The sequence below is a fragment of the Sinohyriopsis cumingii genome, chromosome 6 (genome assembly GCF_028554795.1).
Source record: "Sinohyriopsis cumingii isolate HCF-2022 chromosome 6, ASM2855479v2, whole genome shotgun sequence".
Lineage (NCBI taxonomy): Eukaryota > Metazoa > Mollusca > Bivalvia > Unionida > Unionidae > Sinohyriopsis > Sinohyriopsis cumingii.
This window is the reverse complement of record NC_142966.1, coordinates 45972051-45992690: the sequence shown is the minus strand read 5'-3', so window position 1 is coordinate 45992690 and position 20640 is coordinate 45972051. Positions and strand designations below refer to the sequence as shown.

The following is a 20640-nucleotide window of genomic DNA, read 5'->3' as shown; positions in this document are numbered from 1 at the left end:
TTGGAATTAATGTAAATTCATTTCAAGACGTTAAAGACTATCATCATGATACATCAAGACTATCGGTATATCTACACATTTCATACCATTATTACATTAGTACGTTCAAAACTTGCAATTCATTCAGAATATTCAATACTTTTGGACTTGTAATCGAACAATTATGATTATTTGGGATTTAATTCACTATAATGAATGTTCCTTTTATACTCTCACTTTGAATTCAAAAGAAATAAACTGTTTGTTTAATTTTATACGCCTAGCTTCTGTCTGTTACTACGTTTAAGACCACGGAGTCATAACTAACTAACCAACTAACTAACTAGGCATATATATATATATATATATATATATATATATATATATATATATATATATATATATATATATATATATAAACATATTCGTGATTTGGTCACATTATCTATGCTGGATATGCATGAATATTTGTTTACAAAGTTAAGGAATTTATTTGATGTAATCGAGCCTGATGTTGTTTATTATTGATTTTCGGGAAATGAGAAGCTGTGTTTCCGAGTTTACTTCGCGTTTTATTATTGGATATTATTTCAATTAATACCATAATGAACAGATTCCTCTAGAAATAACTTATCACTTCTGAAAGAAATAGATAAACGCGCCTGGATGAAATAAATTTAATTATTGAGAAATTAACCTATCTCATTGTAACTGAATAACTGTTTTTGTATTGATGGACGGAATTCTAAGTTCAATATGAAAATCACAATTAGACAAATCAGGAAAGAATCATTCCTAATTGTGACCTAAGCTTAATTTTTATTTTAACAGTTTCTTTTCATGGATTTTCTTTCATAATGTCCTCTATGATATCATAATGTCTATTTGCAAAAAGCGCGTCACAAAGGGCTTGGACCGTGGCTTGATTTCCCTTGACCTGTGTCCATTTTGCGAGAATTTTAAAATTTAATTCTGCAGGTGGCCAACATCTGTCGTGGCCTTCCTTTTCCAATAGTTTAACATCTTTTTCGGACAAAGAGAGCACCTGATATTCTCTGTCTAAACTTATCCAGCTTTTGGCACACAGTTGATGGATAGATACCTTGGACTTGAGTAGTTCTTGTCGATGAATCCATCTATTGCGATCCATTTCTTTTGGAACTGAAAGACGAACACATCTGATCTTTACCAAAGGCTCAGAAGCGAGACTATTTCTACTCTAAGAAAATTCTTTGGACATTTTGTCAGACATAGATTTTCTATTTTTCTTTCTTAGAGCTTACGGTCTTTGCTGTCACACACTATAGTAATATATAACATTTCAAGCTAATTGAATGTATGTTCGTGTATTGCGTGTACCAGAATATTAATTTCAACTTGAATACATTGTCTCCAATAGATCCCTGTCTGGTCTTAGAAACAAAGAGAAAGTAATGTTGAAACTTATTACAAGAATCGACAATTACCTTGTTTGGAATCTGTCTCAAGGTTGCTATCCATTCTTAAATCGTCAAAGGTCACAGTATTATCATCTTCTAAAAGAAAGAAAAACATACTAACATTTTAAATGTTGAATATTCTTAATATTAATTACACTAAACATTTGACAAGTTATGATCGAATTATGCAGAGCTCTGTCTCGATTCTTCTTTCTACTAAATTATTTTGAGCATTCAACGTATTACGGAGCGTATTATATACTCAAACAGATACATTCTCCCTCTCTTTCTCTATCTCGATAGAAGTGGGAAGATATGAATAACGATTCTACGCTGATCTGACCTACTGTCAACAAGTCTTTCCAAGTAGTTATTTGCTGTAAAGTGTGGCACATCATAACTTGCATTTTTATTTGGGGGGGGGTGGGGGGGGTGAGGAGGAGCTCCAAACGTGATATAACGCTTTTCAACAAACAGCTACATAGTGTGGATTTGCTTTTCCTAGGCTGACTGACGTTGCAATTTTGTGACAGTAAATTTTAGATGATATTTAAACTTTCCTAATTTGATTAATGCAATGTATTTTCAGTTTTGGACCAACGTAATTATTAAATCACAACGTTTACATCAGAACGCAACTCGCCAAGTGTGTTTGATAATAAACAAGCATCGGTGACACAAAGATTTATTTTGTGTTGACATTTCACAGATGTATTAACTACTTGTTATTTTTGTTCCCTGTTAATACCCACCTGACAATTGCCTGAGATAAACATTGATAAAAGCATGAACATAGGTAGGACACATTTCAAGTAGCTTATTACTTTTACTGACTTTAATTTGTTACACGCTAGATGTTCCATTTTATTAAAGAAAGTAGTTTTGGAATTTGAAATATTGACAAACTTGCAGCTTGCTCGGTATGATGCTTTTAAAATTAGTGAGCCTTTTAGTCATATTTGTACATCTCGAACTAACAATGAGCCTTATATTCCTATTTGTACATCTCGAACTAACATTGAGCCGCAGTCATACTTGTACATCTCGAATTAGCAGTGAGCCTTATATTCCTATATGTACATCTCGAATGTACAGTGAGCCGTAGAGTCATAATTGTACATGTCAAATTAACAGTGAGCCGTAGAGTCATAATTGTACATGTCGAATTAACAGTGAGCCGTAGTCATAATTGTACATGTCGAATTAACAGTGAGCCACAGTCATACCTGTACATCTCAAATTAATAGTGAGCCGTATAAATACATGCACATCTCGAATAAACATTGAGCCGCAGTGTCATCGTTGTAATTCTCGAATTAACAGTGAGCCGTAGAGTCATGCTTGCACGTCTCGAATAAACACTGAGCCGTAGAGTCATACTTGTACATCTGGAATTAACAGTGAGCCGTATAGTCATACTTGTCCATTTCGAATTCTCAGTGAGTCACCTTTCTGAACAAATATTCAGCATTGCACGATAGTCATACAAAGAAGGATACCTTATATACAAAGAATTGTACCTGAATTCCTATAAGTGCCTGCTGGCAGTGGGCAATCAACTGAATTCCCGGAAGTGCTTTCCAGTAGTGAGCTCTCAACTGAGTTTTGGGAAGTGCCAATCGTGAGTGGCGTTGTAGATGATAACACTGCAAGTTGGACGAAAGAAAATTGCACACATTAGTGAAGCCTTTCTGCCCGAAAATTAAAAATGGTGCAATTGCAGTAATGACTCGGAATTCTCATATTAAAGATGCAGCATTTGACACATACAGATGTAGTCATGAATTTTTAATGCTTGAATTACAGACACTTGTGAAATATTGTACTAATATGTACTAATATGTACTATATATATATATATATATATATATATATATATATATATATATATATATATATAAAGAGAGAGAGAGACAGACAGACAGAGACAGAGACAGACAGACACAAGATGCACATTTCCCATGCGAAACTAGATTTAATATCATCATCTGAACCGTGTTTAAAGGAGGTTCAAGGCCCAAATACAACATTCAATCGAACTATAATTCCCAACATTTTGATTCCTTTTTTCCTTTTCAACATATTGCTACTATGCAAAATAAACTCATCTAAAAATCTAAAATCTCACTTTTCCCCAGAACATAATTTTTGATTGGTTTGATTGATTTGCTTTTCGTTGACCCGTAAAACTATGACCTTATATTTAAAGAAGAAGAGACAGAAGATAGACCCTCGCTGTCACTTGATTAAACGAGATGGTTTTTGACTCAAAATTGTGTACCGCGGTAGTTCAAAACGTACCGCGATATGTCCTGGATCCGGCAATAGTAGCGTATCCGGCAATTATATTCGATATCATCAATTTAATCTTCTGGGCACAGGTCTGACCCTCTTTAAATAAAATCCATTGGACAATTTCTGCAAAATACACCCTGCTCTGATTTATATCAAAATAGCGTCATATTTTTATTTGAAATAACAATTAATTATCTTGAGATAAAATAAAATAAAATATCTCAGCTCAAAAGAAACTAGCAGCCCCCCTTTTATTGGCCAGTATATTCTAGTCGACGAAGGCATACGTCTATGCGAATATCTGCGAAAGCTGCCATCTACAAATGTAGCTAAAATGGATGATTACGGCCTACAATAAAGCTGTCTCCTTGTTAAATACATTCTGCAGACAAAAGAGAGTTTGTTGATAAAAAAAGGAAATGTTGACACTGAAATCTACAATTTACTAGCTATATAACCGATATAATAGGCAGATAGACTTTGAGTGGGTTGCTAACACTCGGACAAGATATTTATCATAGAGGGCCAGTAAAAATGAAACACAGGCTCATACAATTCAAACAGGAAAGAATTGCTTGCCTGGAAAACTTAGGATGATTCGCAATCTTGAAACTGAATATATGCGCTTAGCACATTAATACACGCTAGTAAATAACTAAAAAAATGAAAATTTCTCAAAATGTTTCCCAAAATTTTTATTGGGCCCGAATATCTTTCACAACATCCCAATTGACCAACACGTTGTCATACGTGACACTTGTCAAACATATGATTACAAGAACATAAATGTGTGTATATTGTTTAATTCAAAATTAATTTGTGACAAAATAGAGTTGGGGTTATAAAATAAATGTTTTAATTATTCTGTCTTGTGCAACGAAAACCTGTTGTTTACATATTTATCATTAAATTACTAACAAGATAACTCGGGGATTTCGGTATATCGCTTAGGGATGGAAACGGGGCCCCGAGTGGCCGAGTGGTCTAAAGCGCTCTCCGTTACGGATCACTGCCATCTCACCTCTGTTTGCGTCGGTTCGAGTCTCGGATTCGGCCAATGTGGGTATGTGAGAAAGCTTGACAGTAGCTTCTCGTGGGTCGGTGGTTCTTTCCGGGGTTTTCCCGGGTTCTTCCTCCACCATTAATACTGACCGCCATGTATATCCTATCGTGTGCTGAAAAATGGCGTTAAGCCATATAACAACAACAACAATGGATGGAAACTACCAAGTACCCGTACAGTGAAAACGTACCGTGGTACGAACTACCAGAAACAAATATCGTAGTTAACAACAAGCACCTCAAGTATTTTATATTATTGTGCATTCCTCAACATATGAGGTCCTCTTAAAAGTTAATTCCCCAAGTTTTTACGTTTTAATTTCGGACCACTCATGGAAATAAATGTACGATAGATTCAACCATGTTGCAAATTTTTCAAATTTCAATGCATAAACTTGAAGTAAAGATTCATCTTGCGATGGAATATTCCATTTGGACACCAAAAACCGTATATTTTCTGTTGAGATGGTGAAAATAAAATCTGGCCAGATTTGTTGTTAGTGGATAGTACATTTATTGTCTCTATATATACCATATACATACCATGCACATATTACAAATTGTTTGAATTGCATGTGGCCCTAAGTAGTTTAGTAGTATAGTTGTTGGCCTCTGTTTTCAAAAGATCTGGTCATCATTGTTTCTCAAAACTCGACTGGACATACCTGTTCTTATGTTCTCGTCTGATTCGAATTGACGTCTCCGTCGCCACTTTTTGTAGTATCGGGTCATCAATATCGCAAACAACACAATTATTATAATGTTCGGACTCACTGCAAGTAACCAGAGACTGTCCCCTCCAGCTGAGTTTTCTGAATTAAAAGTGATCATCATTAGAGGAATACAGAGTCTGAACGTTTGGAACAAAAAATTCAGTGTCATGTTTATGCACTTTAAATTATTGCTAAATCTGTCTTTAAATGTCACTCATGGGGCTACATAATTTTGTTCTTTATGAACAGCTGTTCTGTAGAGATAGTAGATAAAGTTAAGGACAGTAATCCCTTCATTTCTTCCTTCATTTTGAAATATCCCTTTATTATGGGGTCCGATAAGGCATGATTCACTGCTTAATGCTAAAGAGATACACAGAATCACAAATAAAATAGAACTCACCATTTTGTTTTCTAAATATTTTAGAACTTGATCAAATAGAAACATAATGTTCATCCACATTTACGTAGGGATTCAAGGTGTGATACGTATGAGCTATGATTTAGCTTTAAACAGGAAAATTACTTTAAATTCTTTTCACCTAAGCACCTATTACATATTCAAGTTCAAAGTCAATTGTATTTAAATTTGGAGTAAATCTGGAGTATTGCAAGTACAGAACATACGGTCTACATAGCGTTCGTACCGTCTCCGAGATAATCACATAAAATAAAATTAAAAGCATCATATAAACGTAAGAGACTTGAAAATAATAAACTGTATTACTTGAAATTAATTCGTGCTAAACCACCCCGTATTTCAAATGTGCTCGTGATAAAAGAAACTCCATATTTGAAATATACTCCTGTTAAAATACTCCATATTTGAAATATACTCCTGTGAAAATACTCCATATTTGAAATATACTTCTGTTAAAATATTCCATTTTTGAAATGTGCTCGTGATAAAACACTCCATGTTTGAAATGTAATCGAAAACAGTACACGATCACTCGGACCAGCGTCACACTATGAGCATATGAGCACATACTCTTTTTTATCGGTATATTTTATCGCAGGTCGGGCTGATTTGATTACATTTTACTCTCTGCAAAATATTATCTCACAGTAACTAAGGCGTACGTTGAAGACTGTGATATCGAAGGAAGATAGCAAACATCAACATCTTTCACATTACTATTTTCCGTACATAAGTTTATTACTTTGTAAGGCATTTTATTAAAGAGAGAAGATCGCAATCAAATATGCCTGACCCGCAAAACAAGGGTCTTTCCACAAATGTGGCACAAATCATGCCCCCATTCATATAACGTTGTGCAGAGTGCATACGAATACATGCATTGCACAAAAACAGTGTACACACAAGACATGATATACCATATTATTACAGATAATGTTTTCTGAAGCTGTCACATGTTTGGGAAGTTTTCATCTGCCATTGTGCATACCATGTTTTGCTTCCACAGCTTTGTTTTGAACTATAGCTGAATTGTTCCTTCCAAAGGCATGGCCATTCTCTGATGTTGCTCCGTTTTGTATGTTCGAATACTTCGTGGTATTGGCGGCAAGACGAGTTGTGTCAGCAACTCTTTTCTGCATCAATGTCGTATCTGCAAATGTGGCCTCAGGACGCGATGGTGTAATGGTTGTTAAGTTGGCACACGCTGGAATTATGGATATTTCTTTTGCTGTACATGGAATGCACGTACTGGGATTATCTGGTACATTGTATTCCTCATAGTGTCTGGACAAAAATAAAATGTTAAATTATCACAGTTGGGAACATTACCATCCTTCAATACATAACTAACCTTCAATATATTTTTCTTTGAATTTAATCAATCGATCTCCACTTTCTGGATTTTCATATTTTTATCGTTATCTGATTTAATGTATACATTAGAAACAGAGTGTCGTTGCAAAAATTTTCATTTATTCTTTGCTGCTTTTTACCATGTTGTTGTTAGCCCATCTTATTAAAAGAGAAATATCTATAATATAGTACAATTTGAGCTCTTTTTGCATCATATTATTTGGTACTTTTGATCGGCAACAGGATTACGTACAGCATACTATTATACTGGTTTGTGTTCTAAAAGACGGAACAAAAAGACCCACCCATCTAAACATTCGCCGCATGGCTGGGTCGCTTTCTCAGGGCAGTCATGGCGATTACGGATTGCGCAGTCGTCAAGACATTTCTTGCAGCCTTCTCTTTCGCCGTTGTTGAACGTGTTGGGATGACATACTTCACATTTAATACATTCCAAATCTCCATGCGTTTCAGTTGTATTGAGAACCTGTCAACATTTTTTGTAATAAAGTTGGTTGCTGGTCTTAAGCGTTTTAGTGGAATTTATTATTCGTATATTTAGCTAGTGACTGCGCTTGACAATTAAAATAAGAATGGTAAATTTCATATCTCTATCATTAATTTCTTTTTAAAAAATATTTTCCAGTTAACTGCTCAAGTCACTTTCTTAATTCTCGGTGATTGGTAACGTGGTGGGTCAGTCAAATTATTTAATTTAGGTACATAGATTGATATAAGTATCCTGGGAATAAACTGTAATGTTATTGTGTTTGTTTTCATTGCTGGTGGATTTAATACTGAAACATTTTTCTGTATTACTGTGAAATACCTTACAATGCTAAACACAGATAAGAAAATATTATTTAGTAATGCAGATTTTGTAGCGGGTCTGATGGAACAGAAATACATTTCGTGATGACCCGATGTATTTAATGGTAACATATTTCACCTGCTTGGACATGTCCCTTTCATGACCCCCGGGACATTTGTAACACTTGGAACAAAATCTGCCTCCTTTGTAGAACACGTTTTCTTTAGCACTGCACGGTGGAGTCTTTGGAGCCATGTCCCACTCTTCGATAATAATACAATTTCGTATCTGAAATTTTTATTAATTTAAAATGAATTTTAATTACACGGCGAATAATGAAAACTCCATATTAATTTTAGACATTTATATAGGAGTGCTTTAAAGGTAAGGAATTTCAATCTAACACCTGTATAGATAATTTCTCTGTTCATACAAATGACTTCTCAAAGAAGTTAGCAAAACAAACTTACCCTTCACTCTTCCATTTTCATTTATGTACCGGCAAATAATGATATCCATTTTCAAATTAGATGCACAATTAATCATAAAATTTTAAATAAATGTCACATATGAAGTCATTATTCAAAATCTGACAGTGTGAAATGCACACACACACACACACACACACACACACACACGCAGACACATACACACCCAAACACAAACTGAACGATCTGGCCTTACATATTTTATAAATGTAAATAATTATAATGAAAAAGTCGAGAAATAAAATAAGTAATAAAAAGTACACTGGAACATATTCAAATCTACATGGACTTTTAACTGTTTAAATATAACTTGTTATACCAGATAAAGTCATCGTGTCCCAGTATGATGGAAAAGTGGATATAAATCTGCAGATTATGGCAACGATGATCTCTTGATAATTTAATTAATTTTTACACACATACATATATTCAATAAGTATGAAAGCAGTGGCTATGCTTTTTTATCTCCCTTTAGGCCATGACACCCGTCTCAGACTCTATCAATATGACTCTCTTTGCCCACACATGATCCATACATGTTAAGCAAGTTTAATTTTGCATACACGTGACCCTTTCATGGCGGTAGAGTCTACAACGGATGTTATTGACCAAAGGGTTTCCAAACAAAGACTAAATCCGCTCTTTGATACCATTGGTTGCATAGGAAACCGATCGATACTGCCAAGCAACAAACAATGACACTTGCCGTTTCAATCGATTACCAGTTCTCTGCGTGAAGAGTATTTTTTTTATTCGACTTTTACTTTTTGTAAACCTGCGCTGTTTCATATTTGTCTCGTAAATGTCTGTGATTTTCCATTTCCGTCAGCAAAATCTCAAACTCGACATCACTGATTATTTTATCATCGATTGCAACTGAATACAGTTTACTGGTCGTATTGAGACTGTTGTGTACAGCTACTAACAATTCGGAATAGGTGCGTACTCCTGAATATAATCACATCGAAATTTATTTGTTCGCATCACCAGAGACACCGATATAGCACCGACAATAATACCTATTGGTGTACCTACAATGGTGTTTGTTGCGGTATTTCCAGTCATTCCAAGACCACCAGGCGCTGGCGCATCAAGACAGCAAATAGCATCTACGACCAAACACGCGTGTTTGTATTTCATGATCAGAGGGGTTCTCTTGGTAATTTCTTCTCTCAGCTGTTTTTCCGCTTCCAATAGTTTTTTCACGTCAGTAAGACTGAAGGTCAATTATAGTTCTTCTGCTACTAATACAATCGCCTATTTTAACTCTATGACAGGAGAACGTGTCTGGTCTCATCATCACAAGCGGAAAATATGCACACTCATTTCTATTCAATTACCGGGACCCTCTTTTATTGGTTCGATTATCGTACAATTATAAAAACATCTGCATCAGGAATACTTAAATCTTCAGCGATTGTGCGTTCGGATGGTGTGGCGCCCATTTCATTCAAAACCACGCGATTAGGAGCACCTTTTACATCTAACGATCGTCTTTGCCCAATAACTGTTACCCGAACACGTGCCTACTTGTTAAAGAAGTGTCAAGAGCTTTCTCTTGTCAATTCAGTCAAGCATGGTGTAAAATATTCACTGGTGAACTTAACTGAAGTGGATAACATCGTACTTCGCCATTGCAGAAATAATCCCGGAGATGTTTTGCACATGTTACTGTAGTAAGCGATTCGGTGATTTCACATGCACGTGCGATTTTTCCAAGCTGAACTGCAGTTGGTTGTGGTACATCAGGGTGGATCCAAATGGCAATCTCTATTAGACTCTTACCAAAATTAGATGAAAACTCATACGAGGGTTTGGTAATACCACTTTTGACTCAGATATTTCTCGAGCAGTGAAGCAAACTTGTTATTGATGGTAACAATCTGCCACCAGGTGATCGAACACCCCTACCATAAATTCTTCAACCACATCACCGCGGTCAGATTCCATTACTTATCTGATAATGATAAAATCGAATATTAAACACAAACGACAAAGATCGTTAAGTCAAGGTAAAAGTTGATTTCTTCGAACTGAATTTCATCTCCGGTAACTAATGATGTTGATAATGCAACTGTGTAAACATTTAGTTTCACTGCTCGGTCTCTCGATATATCATATTAGTTGAACAAACTTATGATCAAGATACCGCTTGCCATTGATCAACATTCCCATTCTACCCCTCGTACCTTTACTACCAGTTATCATAAACAGATGTCTTCCGGACTCGGGCACAATTAAAATGTGAGGTTTAGGTGGGTGTATCAAAACTATTTAAACCAAAACTGCAATTGGTTTTTCACCTTCTTTGACTAATATTCCCATAATTTGGTACCATGAAGTTACTATGCATTGTGGTGCTGACATGCACGCGATCTGATTAATTACCTACTGTCTTGTTGCAGTATTATCAGTATCAACATAATCTTTGATAGATGCAACAGAAGTGCCACTGTCTTTGAGTCTACCATTTTCAGTGATCACAGCCAGGTACATTGCGGCAGCGCCTTTTAACTTGAAAATATAATCACGAATGCCACCTTAAGAAGTTTTAATTTTACCAGTTTAATCTTCCAAAATCCCAAGTTCAGCTGGATCGACCTCAAAAACACAACTAGTAAACTCTGACCGATCCACTTAGTGGCAAATTTGCTCAGGTCCACATCAGCACCGTTTCGTAGAGTTGAGTAACATCCGTAAATGTCAATAGACATTTTGTATAATATTAAACACAGTTTAATGTGAAATCAACCAGTATTTGCGGTGTTGATGAACGTTTCAGTGTACGAAATGCTTTAAGGAGAAGATGACCGCATATGAGACCATCCAACCGTGTTTGTACTGGCATAGTCAAAAAAAACAGTGGTTGTTTACCGTGCTTGGATAAATAATTAAGAACTTTAACTGGTGGTGCAAGTCCATACGAGTCCATTTACAAACAATGTTGAGCTGTCATTACATACGCGACCCTTTGAGTGACAGGTCCCCTGGATGAATCCAGATTGACGATGCCGGCTTCACGTGTGAGTGCAACCTTCGATGCAATTAAAATTGCATAAATACACTACGAAAATGTTTAACTATTTTTGCCATCGCGAGTACATCAAGAGTTAACAACGGTGTAATCTTCCACAACCTGGTAATCAAAGACCTTTACCCGAGGATACACGACGACTCGTGCCTAGTAATCGAAGTCCTTTTCCTTTTATATACGACCACGAGACGCTATGCGTCCAGGACCACCTATTTTAGTGCCATTTCTGATGCAGTTCCGACAGACCCTGACTCTTCAGTTTTTCCAATTGCTGGAACCGCTGCTGCTAGCAATATTGGATTCGCTGCAAGGAACAGAAATATTCACCAGTCTTTTGCAGTTATGTCATTTCTGACATGGATAAGTTTAATGTTATTGAGGTATTATTGCGTTCAGCCGCATTAAGCTGAGCGAGCTGTGTTTGGGTCAACCACACGGATACGTTTCCAGTTAATGTTGCCGGAGAAAAAATTCAGTGTGACCCCAGAATTGTTTTTAAGGCCTACCTTCACTAAGTGATAGAACATTATTATGAAAATACGTTACAGGCTTAATTACGAATTTTCCAGAGGTGTATCGATCACCCCCATTTGAACACCAGCACCCTATAACATCAATGTCTTGTCAGAAAGTATTACAAGATAATATTTATAATAAGCACCAGCCGCATCAACCTGTGCATGAAAATACATGTCGACGATACATTGCCTTAAATGGAGAAACATACACGGTTAAACAACACCTTAATTCCGGTGCGAACAAATCCAACTGTGGTATTGTCATGATAACCGGTACTGTCATTTTGTACCAGTTTTTCATCAAGTTCCAATAAAGCCTCACATGCAAGAAGACACCTAGACGTGTCCTGCACTTGCAGTTCTATTTTCGATTGATCAGGATCCCGGGCTGGATATGAATAATACTGAGAATCTCGTTGGCTTTGATCCACTAACACACATGAGTTCATACCAGATGCTGGATCAGATATACCTTTAAACTAAGCCATAATGTGACTATGCATTATTGATTTGATTTAATATCTCTGCGTGACACTTCCACACCACATTGCTAAATCTGCAATCGTTGAATCTGATAATCGTTGTCGAGTGACTTCATTATAGACTGTACTGACTAATGACGGCACTGATTTCATTGATAGTAACGTAACAGTTTTTCATGGTACTTGTGTTAATAGCCTTTATAATCGATCACGAAGTGACTGACCCGCCTGCAATCCCATTGCTTCAATCGATCCACAACAAACATTTTTAATACTATCCACGACTCGCATTGCAAATTGCTTAGCGACGGATGCAGCGCGCGATGATAAGGCTGTGAGCTCTTTTGGTGCGCCCGCAAATAATCCACAGAAAACAGCACCGATGCCAGTTTTGCAATATGTCACGTACACGGGTTTTCTTGCGTTAATAACGTCCACGCACGATAGTCATTGTGATTATTATTATTATTATTATTATTATTATTATTATTATTATTATTATTAAATGCCAGGTCGATCTCTAATGTACAGTTGTGTCGATAATAATGTACCGCGCATATCAACAATGTGACCATTTTGATCCACAAGCGAACAAAGAATATGTGTCAACCGATTATTATGACATGGAAGATACACAGGTGCTGTGGACGTAATCGATATAATATCACATGGTTAAACTACAGCTGAAAACCCAAAACAGAATATAACCCTGAACAACTACTCTTGTCGTTTCAGACCTGCTTAAATAACTGTCACTGATGGCGTCACAGGTTAAACTGACCAAGTTCGTTGAGGTAATTCTCATAATGTCAACCATTATATGATAGCCAGTAACTTTAGGTCCTGCACTCAGAATTTATATATTTTCGGAAATATCTTTGGGCCAACCAAGAACTGTTACCAACGAAAACTGTCCACTGTTAAGGAAATAGTGTGGAGATTAAATGGCAATAACAGAGGTGAATGCGTGCTCATGTTCACCAGTAGAACTTTGGAGTCTGTGCCAGTCAACACCAAGATTCTTCGTCAAACGTCATCACTGATTGAAGCAATGTCGTACACACCTGAAGGAAGTTCCACAATACCTCAAGTTGTTCCACGATCTGATGGAAACACAAGTGTGTTGTTCGCGGGCAGGCCACCAAACGGTTGTTATAGGATATTATGCCAGCTGTTATATACTTGCAACGATGCTATTGTGTGTGTGTGATTTGGATTTTTAACGTATTGTAATAATTTTAGTCATATCTCTATGATGTCTGCAGTGTGGCAGTTTATAGTGATGTCTAGTATTGGTACATCATGCGCAGACATGAAACATCTTGTCCCACGCACATTATCCTGACAACAGGCAGACCAGTCCTAACATTAATCTCGTAATGCTGAGCGCCTAGTGAGACAGCTGCTAGCAGAAAAACCTGTTGCACTGAAGCATAAGTTTTGCATAGCACATACTCTGTCTCCCCATGAAGTGTTTCATCCGCCTCAGAATTCATCATCGGTGAACGAACCTCGTTCGTCGTATACATTATGAATATCTTCAACAAGTCCATATATCAGCGCACGATATGTATTTCTGTCCACACGATCACTGGTGAGCAACCGGTGACAAATTGATGCATCCTCATTAATGACTTTATTGCACTGTTGCTCGCATGAACTGAACCCGCCAGTGTTTCAAATCGATCCGCAAGATCGGTGGGGTCAAGCAAACCACCAAAGCCGCTTCCTTGTTTTGGTTGTTATTCAGGAACCTCAGTACGTTCTTCGAATGGTGTTTGGTTTGGTTGTGTTTTGGCAGCTAACTATTCAAGGAGTGGTGTTATGCGTCCACGTTTGGGTCGTCGCGTCGGTACAGGTTTGATTAGACCGTTTCCCTTTTGGCGTTTTACTGTAGGCGGCACTGGTAATTATTGTTCTTCGTGTTCAGGTGAAGCTGCCACCTTTGCCTGTGCCACGGTAATTTGTCTAGGTATTCGCGAGATAGGACTTTGTTCTGGCAATTTTTTGTTGGAGTTACGGTTGGATCACTATGTGTGGTGTGTACAGTGCTACATATTCTCTCCATGACCTTATATATATATATATATATATATATATATATATATATATATATATATATATATATATATATATATATATATATATATATATATATATATATAGGTGTGTGTGTGTGTGTGTGTGTGTGTACGAATACAACTTGAAGACAGCTGAAAATATTTATCTGTTATCACAGAATATCTTCCTGTGCGGCAGCCTGGTGATATGTAGGATTTTAAACATATTTGATAAATTTACAAAAAGAATGAATTGCGCGAGGGATAAAGAAGAAAGTAAAATTAATTTAAGCTAGATGTGAGCGTCATTTACTTTTTGGATAATTATGTCACTAAGTCTTTTAGACTGTCCGTGTTCCTTTCTTCATCGAGGTTCTACCCTCACATCAGTGTGTGTATGATTTGCAATTTACTTTAACGTAGGTTTAACAATATTTCAGTCATATCGCTACGATGTCTGCAGTGTGACAGCTTATAGTGATGTCTTGCACTGGGGCATCATGCCGCAGACGTGTAGCATGATGTACCACCCAATCGCATTAATCTGACACCAGGCCGACCAGTCCTGACACTGACCTCTTAATGCTGAGTGCCAAGCGAGGCAGCTGTTAGCACCATTTTAATAAGTCTTTGGCATGACTCGGCCTGGGATCAAACCCGCAACCTCCCGCATCCGAGGCGGACGCTCTAATCACTAGGCCACCGGAGTGGTCCCCTCACAGCAGTACCACAGCCTTGTTTGCTTTTTGTAATCTCTTCACTCCCCTAGTATTTCTAGCCATGCACTTTGATAAATAAATGAAATATAATGTGATGTGTCGTATTATCTAAATCACCTCTAAAAGAGACAACCTTTTGTCTTTAAATTACTATAAACCACAATATTTGATGCTGAGGAAAAACAAATTAAAACAAATTATTGTTATTTTAAATTGAACTTGATGTAAATAGTTTGATTAAAACGGTTGCACACAGATACACAGTAAATTTAATGTCGTGCGATTAGTGGTATAGCAAGAAATTATGGGCCTCCTCACCAAATTTAGCCCCCCCCCCCCAAAAAAAAAAAGATGTTTCAGAAACTTTTGGGCATGGAACCACCCCTTCCCATTCCCCCACCCCCGCAGTTTGGGCTGTTGCTACGCCACTAGGTGTGATCCGGAATTAAGATAAATAAACAAACAACGTTTAACCTATTTATAAACTTTGGCAGCCATTGCGACATACCGGTAAAACTGACATTTTGAAAATAATGATTTGTCGCAGGTTTTTAAGATCACTAACAATTGTTTGTGTGACATTTATCGGAATCAAAACACTATAGCGCTGAAATTCACAGATCTTTCTTGTGGATTGTGGGTTGAAAGTATCGAAAAGTGTCTTTGTGTGTATGACTTAAGTTCAAACTTTCGAGAGAATGGATACACTTTCGTTTTGGTGAGTTTTCATGATTACATACCTCATAACTCTCTTGTGTTTCATATTTACTTTTAAGATTTATAGCTTTAAATATTTAGTTATATATTTCAATTCAGTGATTTATACATCTGCCTTAAAAATGATGTGGGGTGGGTTGGATGGCAGAAAATGTAATATATAGGGGACCTTTCATTTAATTTGTTTGTTGGTTTCTTTTTGGGGTGGGGGATTCGCATATTTTTTTCGAGCCGGGATATTTATTTTTGTTTACTTGAGCATAGTTAATGTGCCTTAACTAATATAAAGGATGGAATTAGTTCTTTTTGTAAAAATCAAAAATATTCTTAAAAGCTATTTGGCACCCAACCCCGTGACATCTACATGAAATGGTAGGTCCCGAGGCTAATATGTCGACGGTTTCTCTTATAAGTCAGTTATGATTACGCCACTGTAAATTCTTATTTTCAGGGTTCCATTATTAAGAAAATCTATCATTTGCAAACTACACAAAAGCAGATTTGTACTGAATTTCAGAATTCAAAAATTTAACTTCATTTCATTAAGAATAAAAACGAATAATAACAGGTGTCTGTGTCAATGTAACAGTAAGGGAGCGCTGTCCATGCTGTTTGTTAGCTACTCATAATTAAGATGGCCTCGAAAGGCACGTGTATCGTTGATTGGCTGAGTGTGCAGTCTGTATGAATGTTTAAATTTAGAACATAAATTGGCGATGACGTACACGTGCATGTGCAAGTTCCCGACAAGATTACCATGAGCATCAAAGTTGCATTATTACGAAAGTCTGTTCCGTACTGTGTGTAAACTCTGATAAATATTCGGTCACAAAGCAACAGTTTGCTCATAAATGCCACAACAGCTTGTTTCACCGCTGAATAGAATTTCACAAAGTGTTAACAAAGTGTTTTTCTTTTCCAGAACGAATGTTTGGATTTTCTTGAATTCATCCTGCAGTCTTAGTCTTTTCTTCAGCATAAAGCAAACATATAACTCAGTAAACATTACACGCTTAATCGATTAATTTAAGTACGCTAATTAGTAAACACTTTGGTTTCGCATACAATCACTGATCTGAGCAGCGCCAGTGGTCTGCAATCTTCTTATCAGCTCGCCCTTACATAACACTTTAACCATATACCCAGGTGTCCCCCATCTCCACACCTGCCCCTGAACAGTGACCTAAGGGCCAGAAACAACAATCTGTCACATATATTATGAAACTTTCTGCGTTGACTACATGCATAAACTTATGTATGTAATGATTAGAAAACTTTAACTGCAATTTAAATTGAGTACATTGTACTTCTAGACCCCAGCCCACTGAAACCGCGTAAGGAGCTAAGAATATTGCCATGTTGCAAATTCTTATCGTATGGACACGATAACTATCAAGTCCCATGCAGTGTTACCCATCATTTTACCAGGGGATAATGTATAGGACCGAAAGACGGTATCAAAATATCCCCGACGTTCAAGCTTTGGAATAATTGCAAATTTACAAATGATAACATTTTAGTGATTAACCAATGTATTATGAAAGATGACTTGGTGTTAATTTGGTCTTGATTTCCTGAATCAGTTTGTTAGCTGATTAATATGCATCAATCAACCAGGAATGGTACAAGTTGGCCAAATGGTCATAGACGAACGCTTTACGGATCACTTATACATCTCACCTCCATCCAGTCCAAGTCTCGGCTCACCATTGTGGGCATGTGAGAAGGCTTGCCATTAACTTCCCATGGGTCGGTGGTTCTTCCCAGATTCTTCCTCCTCCAACTATACTGGCCACCATGTACAGCATACATGTGCAGAGAAATGGCGTTATCAACAAAATCAGTCATAAGCAAATCAGAATGTCTTGATCACTGGCCTGTGCGACTTCACGATGACGATAGCAGGGGGGTGGGAGATTTAAAGATTCATCGTTATGTTTTATAAGACATGGATGGCATCCAGTCATTTGATTACATCGCATATATGGCTTTTCTTCACAAACGCACGAACCGATATTGTTAACACAAAGCCCGTCTTATTTTGTCTCAGCTGTCGCAGATGACCCAGCTGGAGTTGGTGAACAACACGAGTATCTCAAACCTAAGCAAGTAAATGTCTATGCGATTATACTGATTTCCAGACAAATGTAGTGCAATATGATCGTGACTAATTTCAGTCATTTGACCCCTGAATTTCAACCAATTAGCTTATTACAATAAGTAAACATGGGGCATGTTTAAGTTATAGACCGTAACAGTGAAGTACAAGCAAGCAAGATAGAGAGATAGAATATCTAAGATTCGCTTTTGACCCTGTTAAAGGCACGGTAAAAAATAATATGGGAAAATTGAAACAGAATATCTCTCAGAAAATCTGGAAAAGATGCAACAAAAAGTGTCAGACGATTTTTTAAATTAGAAGGACTTTAACTTGCTGACCTTTTAATGTCTATTGAAATGTTAAATGAGTCGAAGAGTTTTCTCAATAACATTTTTATTTAGGTGTCAAATCATTCAACATTATGATATATATTTATAAGTAAATTCCCAGAACCAAAACTTTTTCGCATTTGGTTCATTTGTAGACATTCTAAAAGGCGCTTTGTAGCAGTACAATGTGCTTCATATATTGCCGTAGAATTACGCTTTAATTTTGGACTGTCTCTTTAAGTTTTGTTAAGTTGCAGGCAACCATTGTACAGTTTAGATGCCTTATTTTTTTTATGTCAGTCCTGAGTTGCAGTCTAGGGTAAATAATTCACTCGTTCATGCAGGGCCATCGAAATGATTTTTGAAGGCGCCATGTGTGTGCGTGTGTGTGTGTGTGTGTGTGTGTGTGTACGTGTGTCTGTGTGCGTGTGCGTGTGTGTGTGTGCACTCCTCGAATGTGAGTCGAGGGATTTTGTTAAATGAGTTGAGAGGCCATAAGCCGATGGGGGACAAGTCAGCTGCAAGTTAAATGAAATAATTTCGTTCTTCGACGTTCTTGCGTGGACGATGCTAGAGACAAAATACATTGTACATCTTTATGTTCTTTTCCATATCGTCACAAACGGTTCGTAACAGGCAGGCAACAAGGTTAAAAAGCATTTATATTCAGTAACAGAATTTTTTTTCTCGAAAAGACTGAAGAAAAGCCTAGATAAAAAGAAAATAAAAGTTGCGTGTGAGTTTCGGTTCTCGCGGGAACTGTGTTAAGTTGATAAGCTTGACTTTAGACTAACGAATCGAGTAATGTTGTCTTGGTAACAAACATAAAACACTCATTTCAAACAGAAAGAAATGCGTCGGTTTTTCATATTTGTACATACTGGTATTGCGAAATCTCATAGACCAACCGTTAAACTCATTAGTGACTGAATGGAGTATACTTACTTTATGCTGTTTCTTTGGATATATCTTCAGGTTCAAAGTTCTTCTTAAGTTGTCTCGATGGTCAGTGTGACATGTCATTAATGCCGACCCTTCCATACATCCCAAATGGCACCATTCCAGTCAGGGAACATGCACGCGGGTTACTAAAAGAATTACGATAGTTTGTTTACGTCTGGCTAAGTTCATGACACACAACAATACGCATGCGCCGTTGTTTGCCGCAGGGCGGAGCTAGAGAGGCTCTATAGGGGTAAATATAGTCTTATTGTACTACAAAAACGCCATTTCTTTTATATCAAGGCACGGCTTGTGAAAAAATGAATATAACAAAACAACCGATTCGTGATCTATACAGAATTTCCCTTGAGTAAATTTCAGTAAACTTCAGTGAACAACACGAATTTCTCAAACCTACCCAAGTAAATTATTGCATCATCCTGGCAAATGTCGTGTATCAAGGTCAGGAATTTCTGTCACGTGATAGTAGACGTAAGCTAATAGCCTCAGTCGTCAATGGCTCTAGGTGACCCACTAACCTAGAGGGATAACTTGTTCCCAAGGCATTTCATCTCCGTTAACTGATACTTTATTCGCTTGAATTCACTGTGTCGTATAGTTGATAAAGTATAAAACTGAGCTTTTTCCCCAACTATTTATATACATCTGAACTGATAGATTGATTAATTGTTTGTTTGACTGATTGATTGAGGTAGGGGGATTTATTGATTGATTGATTTTTTCTTTGAACTGTCAGTAGTTTTCACACACATGCATCGTGTTGTGGCTGTAATGAATTTGCTTTATATGAGAGAGAGAGAGAGAGAGAGAGAGAGAGATGGCATTCACTTACCTATTACAACAAAGTCGACGACAACTTATTCATAAACGTTTATGAAATATTTACACATTCATTTGCAGTAAGTTCCACGTATACACCACATGTCTGAGATGCCCAGCAAGTTATTCTCCGCCTTTTTATTCTGACATGAAGCAAAACAACTTTTTAGTCGAACCACACGCATAAATGTAAAACAACCACTTCCAGCCAAGAACTATTGGTTATATTGTTTAATTTTTCAATTATTGCTTTAACAATATTAATAAATCGTACTTAGAAAACAAGCTTACGATTCTAAGTCTATCTTCGTTTTATCTTAAAGTTTCACAATGATTC

General features: G+C 36.9%; 1 protein-coding gene and 1 long non-coding RNA gene across 3 annotated transcripts in view; one reads left to right on the top strand and one right to left on the bottom strand.

Annotated features, from left to right (window-relative positions):
* Positions 1 to 420: 420 nt before the first annotated feature.
* LOC149796853 (uncharacterized) lies at positions 421 to 19703 on the bottom strand. Its single transcript, XM_089961490.1, has 8 exons — positions 19467 to 19703; positions 8212 to 8361; positions 7568 to 7749; positions 6898 to 7193; positions 5441 to 5587; positions 2939 to 3064; positions 1446 to 1514; positions 421 to 1140 (listed from the first exon to the last, which is right to left on the bottom strand). The coding sequence occupies exons 1-8, from the start codon at positions 19560 to 19562 to the stop codon at positions 818 to 820; spliced, it is 1389 nt and encodes a 462-aa protein (XP_089817616.1). The 5' UTR covers positions 19563 to 19703; the 3' UTR covers positions 421 to 817.
* LOC149796852 (uncharacterized) overlaps positions 15874 to 20640 on the top strand; it is a 29153-nt gene continuing 24386 nt past the window's right edge. For both annotated transcript variants that reach the window (XR_016421741.1, XR_016421740.1), the window contains exon 1: positions 15874 to 16092. This is a non-coding gene — a long non-coding RNA (uncharacterized LOC149796852). The remainder of the gene's footprint in view (positions 16093 to 20640) is intronic.

Bases quoted from the DNA above. Each gene is read 5' to 3' on its own strand.
- LOC149796853 (XM_089961490.1), bottom strand. From the start codon at position 19,562: ATGGAAGGGTCGGCATTAATGACATGTCACACTGACCATCGAGACAAC. The intron at 7,194-7,567 runs GTGGGTCTTTTT...ATTTTTGTCCAG, and splicing joins TGCGGCGAATGTTTAGATGG to ACACTATGAGGAATACAATG. The intron at 5,588-6,897 runs GTATGCACAATG...CTTTTAATTCAG, and splicing joins AGCTGTGGAAGCAAAACATG to AAAACTCAGCTGGAGGGGAC.